The sequence below is a fragment of the Nelumbo nucifera genome, chromosome 5, assembly GCF_055504915.1.
Source record: "Nelumbo nucifera cultivar China Antique chromosome 5, China Antique-T2T, whole genome shotgun sequence".
In the NCBI taxonomy this organism is placed as follows: Eukaryota; Viridiplantae; Streptophyta; class Magnoliopsida; order Proteales; family Nelumbonaceae; genus Nelumbo; species Nelumbo nucifera.
Genome location: NC_142653.1, coordinates 10,444,527 through 10,451,728, shown reverse-complemented (window position 1 = coordinate 10,451,728; position 7,202 = coordinate 10,444,527). Strand labels below are relative to the sequence as shown.

At 35.8% G+C, this 7,202-nt stretch overlaps 1 protein-coding gene across 1 annotated transcript; it reads right to left on the bottom strand.

The window, feature by feature from the left end:
• Nucleotides 1–1,492: 1,492 nt before the first annotated feature.
• On the bottom strand, nucleotides 1,493–4,172 carry LOC104606676 (PLC-like phosphodiesterases superfamily protein). The gene is made up of 8 exons (XM_010272002.3): nucleotides 3,958–4,172; nucleotides 3,735–3,857; nucleotides 3,469–3,606; nucleotides 3,263–3,361; nucleotides 2,870–3,173; nucleotides 2,568–2,791; nucleotides 2,393–2,479; nucleotides 1,493–2,067 (listed from the first exon to the last, which is right to left on the bottom strand). The coding sequence occupies exons 1-8, from the start codon at nucleotides 4,078–4,080 to the stop codon at nucleotides 1,885–1,887; spliced, it is 1,281 nt and encodes a 426-aa protein (XP_010270304.1). The 5' UTR covers nucleotides 4,081–4,172; the 3' UTR covers nucleotides 1,493–1,884.
• Between the last annotated feature and the right edge of the window lie 3,030 nt (nucleotides 4,173–7,202).

Here is a 7,202-nt window from a genome sequence, read left to right as displayed (position 1 = left end):
AAGGGAAGTTAGAATTTCCCAATGTTACCCTACTACTGTTATACAAAATCAAAGGTCAAGACTCTCTTAGGGTTCTTAATTTGTAGTGACCAAATCAACTAAAAGTTCCTACATGAATAACTCCTAGTGGATAATGACTTTGGAATTTCCCAATGTTACCCTACTACTGTTATACAAAATCAAAGGTCAAGACTCTCTTAGGGTTCTTAATTCGTAGCAACCAAATCAAATAAAAGTGCCTACAAGAATAACTCCTAGCGGATAGTGACTCCCACATAAAGTTTTCTCCGCATGGATGTTGTTTGAGTTAGTTTGGTAATCTATATTTGATAATTGATATCAGTCAACTACTTCAACAATGCAAAACAATGAAAAGATGTATTCTGGCTACCAGAATTTCATGAACACCAATACGTACCTCTTCCTAGTTGATAAACTTATTCGATATATGAGTCTATAACAACAAATAATAATAAATTAACTTTTCTGTACTATATTCAAATACATACTCTATACCACCATTTCAATGTATTTCTCAAAACCCTTGCCATATTTTTGAATCTGATGTCATTTTAATACATTTCCGGCCAATATATGCAATATTTTCCAGTATCTAAAAAACACCAAGAGATATCTAATGCTAGTAAGGTTCCAATACTGATGCAGTTTAGTGCTAGATGCTGTCTCAATTTATCCATTTTCAAATGACATCAGATTTAAGAATGGATTTGTAGTTTTTGCTTTTTCAATAATAAAGATTTATCCTAAAGAAAAAGAAGGTGGGACAAGAAAAGGAGTACAATATTTCCTCGAGAATTAAAGGAAGGAGAACAGGATATTCCAGTTCCAGGTAGTCATTAGGGATTAGAATTTCTTCTTAATCTGTAAGAGACTCTCTAAGCCATTACATAAATTTTTGCATTGTAAAAACACTGTAAACATAAGTATCAGTAATAACCATTAGTCCTCTAAAATTTCTCTTTCCTAAGTTAAACATTTGGGTATTGCATCTAAATTTGTAGAATTTACTCCAAATTTGTAAGTCAAATGTGGATGGAATTTCTTTCTCTTAGATAAACATTTGGGTATTCATCACAACTTTCAATAGAATTGTCATGTTTTCCCTCTGGTAATGAACAAGGTATAAGGTAGAAGGACAAACAATATCAATAACATATCTCAGACAACACATTTTGTGGTCTCCTTCTACCTAGTACCTTGTATAAGCATATAGCCCGGCAAACAGATTGATTGAAAGCATGAGCTTCCTCACCATAAACATCGTATGTTTCAGTTGAAATCAAAAGTTTAGCTATCAAACAAGTAAATTTAGAAGGGTTCAATGAAAATGCAGTTCTAACTAACTATTATCTGCCTCAATTGTTTTCAAATTCCAAGCACTGATGTTCGCAGGAAAAAGATTAGGTTCATCAATAAAGAAATGAAGAAGAAAGTGATAGCTCATCAAGACCTCCTGCCGAAGAGAAGAACGGAACAGAAAACTGTGATATTTCTCATACAATAGTGACAATAATAGATTCATTTGTATTTCAATTTCACAGTGCTGAAGCACGATCAATAAGATAACTCCTAAAGTGGCATATACCTGAACCACCATTTTGATACATTGGTATTTTGGTGTCTCTTGACTTCTATCTACCAAAAATCCCCAAAACAAATCCCACCTCAACTTTCAACTTTCGCCTGAGAACTCAAAAGAGTTGTTGCTTCCACAGTTACGTTTAGTATTCCAGCTAGCCTGTCTCAACCTTCCACTAGCCAATGCAGAAATTTAGTCAACTTGTTCTAAAGCCCAAAATTTATGTAATGGCTTGCAAGGCTATATAGAGTAGAAATCAATCATCTATCTTGTGATGTTAATAGTTACAATGACAAAAATGCCATCAGTGAAAGGCAAAATAAGTTAAGAATCAAGAGATTTAAAAAATGGTTTGGTGAAGTAGAACTAGATAACTGAACATATCCAGAAAAGCTGCTTCCAGTCCTTGCTGTAGGAGTTCTATTAGTTGCAGCAGTTTCCTTGCATGATCCCTTTGGTGCTCCAACCTGCAAAAGTTTCATCAGGGGAGTGACTCTTTGAAGGAAATACATGAAATAATATTCATGTCATTATGAGAGGGTTGGATGAAGGCATCCTCCATGATATATCATAGGTCCAATTGACCCATCAAGATGATCCTAACCATCAAATTTATTGCCTTATGATTATCTAAATACAGTTTAAAAGACTATAAACAATCTCCATAGTAGGTGGATGAATCATTGAATTGAATCACTATTGAACCAAGAACATGTACTTCCATATGCTACTCTTTCACGTGATGGAGTGAAAGTTCATAAACAACTGAAATGGATAAGCATAGTCATAAACCTGGCAAGCGGTAACAGTACTACACCCACATAAAGTCAGTCCATTCATTCTGTCGAGAGCATCAAAAACACCTCCTCCATCACTCCTCTGCAATATTTGAGTTTCCCATCAGGGTGCCGAATTTTCATATATTTATCTATATATTTCCCTTCTAGAAATAAAAAAGTTATAATACCATGTAAAAGTTTATGGCAACAAAGTTAGGCATCACATTTCCAGCTGCTTTGTAACAAGTACCGACCATCCCAATAAGTGTAGCTGAGTTCTCTTTGCAGCTTTCAGATTCTACTGGAAACGTAGGGAAGTAGTTCTGTAGAAACAGGGATGCACTTCTTGAATTTAGTGGTTGTGACTCCTTTCTGTTGGAACATGAACCTTGTACAAAACCAGGATCTCCAGCTGAAAATCAAAACATGATTGCACTATAAAACAAATATAACATCAAAACTTCAAACTCATGAAAGTTTTTGTGCTTACGCTCATTTTCCAGAATGTACTTCCACTGATATGCAATTCCTTCGTCAGCTTCCTTGGAAGCATCAGAGGTGAAGACCAGGAGTCGGTGATTCTCTGCAACCATGTCAGTAATAGTAGGCCAATCCTCACCCTTCTTTGGCATCTTTGAGACAGGAAACCAATACTCTAGTAATCCAGCATTAGTGAAAAGCCTTGTCAATGCCTTAGGCGTATGCACATAGTCCTCAATTATAATGGTCACAATCTCCGATGGGTTTTCACTCAAAAATGCCTCTACTTCCTTCAAGGTGTTGATTGCAGGTTCCTGAAAATGCACGCAGCACACAGTAGTAAGATCATTTGCAAAAGAAGTTTAGATTACAACTGAATTGGTTAAACCGAAGTTTAGATTACAAAAGCAGTGAAGTTGTAGCATTGTCCACGCATCGAATGGCAGAGCCAAACATCGTCCTCGAAATCATACATGTCCAACATCAACCCTCTTACACCATTCTAAACAAGTCCCAGAATTTGAAAACTAAATTAGTTGCCAAAAGAAGAAACAATCACTCCGATGAATTGAAATTTTGGAGAGAAGGATTCTAGTTATTGGTGCATACCCTCAACTGATTAGAAACAGAGTCTTCTTGATTATAAAATGTCATCCTCTGGACACCGGGCAGGGGCGGTGCGTCAACAATAGAGAACGAGTTGTGGGTCACCAGCCATGAATACTTGTTGAAGGGAAGCCCCGGAATCTACCAACACCCAGAACACGGTAACTCAGATACCACATCAGAATAAATAAGAAGAATGAGTTAAGAGCATAGAATCTGAAAGGAATTGTATCGGAAAAACAAACCCAAGAAGAAAAGGAAGAACATACAAATGATGTCGGCTGGATGGCCTGGCCTCTGGTGCAAGTGGGCTCTGTCTTCCCGCTCGCAGGGCAGTTGCCGCAGTACAGACCAGGTCCACAGTCGGTAGGAGTGGAACACGAGTCGAGAAACTGAGAATTTGGAGTATAATTAAAGTTGGGATTTGGGAAAAATGAGAAGTAAAGAGACTAAACAATTTCAGGTTGTGCTTAATCTGATCAGAGATCAAACCTGACAATTCCCGTTAGAGCAAGCACGGCAACTGAGGACAAAGGTTGAGATGATGAACAAAAGAAGAGACCCCCCTGCAGCCGCTCTGCATGTCTCCCGGTGATCCTTGGAACAGGTTAACATGGGAAGAGATGATTGCAGAGCGGGAAGGGAAAGAAATCCGGACAGGAGTAGAGCGGAGGGACAGTGCAACAGAAAGCAAGCAGATAAATTGTTCTTGTCTTGAGGTGGCCTTTCCTTTTTTATTTTCTTGTCTTTTCGCTGTTTTTCTTTTAATTCTTATTGATTTTCTTAAGTGCTTTTCACGTGGTGGGGTTGGAACTTATTAATAAGTTAGGTTAGGTATACTGCTCCGTCCGATCGAGGTCTACCGTCTACGGTGTGATTGATTTTACAGTACAACATTTTGTACATAAAATCGTATGCAATTACAGTTAAAACCGTTGGATGAGTATTCATCTCTTTTGTGAATATAGGATCCCCGTCATAATCAGCTTTTCGACAATAGTTGTGGGACATACCCAACTGATCATTTGTGTCGTCGTGGATTGTCCGTCTGATCCAATCAGTTTTGATTATAACTAAGTAACTTTTCTCCTCGATATGTATTCCATGATGTTATCTCACGTTCAACAGCTTCGGATCGTCCGATTGATCTAATACAAATGTACGGCGGTGTAAATGAAAAGACTGCAAATTAATAAATTATGGTTTATTTTTATTTTGGGTTTTTAGAGTTTTTCCTTATTTTACTGCGGAGTGAAAACAAACAAAACAATAACATTTAAAACAAGAGTTTGCAGCCAAAAAAAATATATATATGTTTAAAAAGAATCATCAGAATTTACGGTCAACTTATTTGTACTTCTGTACTGTTGCACCACTGCAAATAAAATTGCACAACAAACAAACAATGCCTAAGTTCACTTAGCAATACCTTAACTTATTTACCAAACAACGCCTAAGTTCAATTGCACGGCAAACAACTAAGCTGAGATCAAGGTCCATGTAGTATTGCTATTTGCTACTTACTTACGTGCAGACGAACCAATGGCTGAGATCAAAGTTTTAAAAACTGACCTAAAATCAGAATCGTTCTTGATCAATGGTTCGACCATTCAGTTTGAATGAATGGCCTATTTTAACAAAAAATAAAAAATAGTAAAAAACCATTGAATGGATTGATGATTTAACCGTCTAAATCAACGGATTGTTGACCAAAGACAAGTTTGGGGTAAAATGGAATTGGTTGCCTAAATGGTTCCTAGGCCAAATTGTCTGACCATCTAGGTCAATTGAGATTCGAAAACATTGGCTGAAATTAATGGTTCCCGAGAAATCACCCTATTTTGTAAGGGTGCAACTTGGGTGTGCCCGGGTTGGGATTTTGTATTGGGCCGACTTGAGTTACACCCATATTGCTTTGTTACAATGTATATGAGTTTATTTAGGCTATGTTTGGAAAGAGTACAAATGCAAATATGTAGAGTGCAAAACCTTATATTTTATATTATTTTATATGTATTTAAGTTGTACATATTTGCATTTGTATTCTTTTCAAACTAAGCCTTAACATTTTCCCATCTTCTGGTAAATGCTTATACTGTTCAGAGAAAGAGAGATGCTTTAGCATTCAATCTAATACAAAAGGGCTTGGGAGGACATTACCATTTTTAAAAAGGAGACTCTACTTCCCAATTTAGAGAGAGATGCTTTGGTATTCAAAGCTAGTACAAAAGGCTTGAGAGGACATTATCATTTGAGAAAGGAGATTCTACTTCCCAATCTTGTGAGAGAATTTTTAAGCCTGAGCCTGCAAGTCTTTTCTTGTCCTTTTACTCATTTTTATCAAGTTTAGAAGAAAAAAATGTTGTTTCGAATATCATAAGCTATATGGTTTGTCTATTTTCTGTTTTTTTTTTTTTTCGCTAGCTGCCTATCTGTTAGGCTTGCTTATGTAGTGTTGCTCTCTATTAATAATATTTCAACTTGCCAAAAAACCTAAAGCTGTAGTAGCATACTTTAAAATTAAAATGGATATTAATTACTTCCAAATTGATCAAATAAGATCCACTTGAAATCATCAATAAATGGATGATGAGATCATTCAGAAGAAGAGTGAGTTTGGCCACAAAAACAACATTGTGTGTATGCATTAAGGGGTGTTTAGTTCATTGGATAAGAATGAAACTTTTGATATCAACAACCCATTAGGTTTAGTTTGGAAAGAGTATAAATACAAATTTATAGAATATAAAAACTTATATTTTATATATATTTATATTTGTATTCGACTCAATTTAGAACAAGTACAAATACAAATATGTAGAGTACAAAATCTTGAATTTTATATTATTTTGTATGTATTTATATTATACATATTTGTATTTATACTCCTCCCAAACTGAGCCTTAATGAAAAAAAGTATAATTAGTTTTTCCTCTATGAAGTATGAACTGGCTTGCTTAAGCAATGTGTAAATTGATGACGAATAACTAATGCGACAAGCAACTTCTTGATGATCAACCATAAAACTACAGACGAACCAAATACCGCTTAGCTAGGATGCCAATGTGGAATTTATTAAACAAGGGTAATATATATAAGTCATTCAGCTTTCAATTAAAAAAAAAAAAAGGGAAGGGGTTCAAATTTAGGTGCACCAGTCAGCTTTGTATGTTGATCCAAGATAAGTTTTATTAGAGTCTTCTCTGTGTGCTATGAGGTTGTTAAGAATTTTGGTGCTATAATAAAACCAACTACTCAGTATAGATTGTTCAACCGCTACTTAATAAATTAATTACATTTAATTCATTTAATTAGTATTTTTTCTGGGAGGGGGGTTTATCAGATTAATCAATGGACCGGATCAACTTTGCATGCTTAATTAAATCAATCCAACCTTACTATGCAATCATGAAACAAGCCCTTGATCTAAGAAGCCTCCATTGTCCTGTCCCCGTGTACTAGGATTTTATCAGCTACAAGTGTTTTAATTAACGAATTGTACAACCCTATAATGGTTGGACCGTTCAAGCCAATGGTTCATTGATAAAGTCAAAGATATGTGAAACGAAACTGATTAATTTTATCCTCTAGGAATGGGTTGAACAATTCAGATGTTTTAATTTGAACCACCAATGGCTTGGATATACAAACACACACTCACAATCAAAATCAGACCTATAATCAACCGGTTACATCAAAGTCTGGATCCGCTCCTCACACCGACCTCACCCCATGTC

What these genes read in the sequence shown, in the direction of transcription:
- LOC104606676 (XM_010272002.3), bottom strand. Translation starts at nt 4,080, where the DNA reads ATGTTAACCTGTTCCAAGGATCACCGGGAGACATGCAGAGCGGCTGCA. An exon ending in CCATCCAGCCGACATCATTT is followed by an intron (nt 3,607 to 3,734) that starts GTATGTTCTTCC and finishes GGGTGTTGGTAG; the next exon opens with ATTCCGGGGCTTCCCTTCAA. An exon ending in GTACTGTTACCGCTTGCCAG is followed by an intron (nt 2,068 to 2,392) that starts GTTTATGACTAT and finishes AAACTTTTGCAG; the next exon opens with GTTGGAGCACCAAAGGGATC.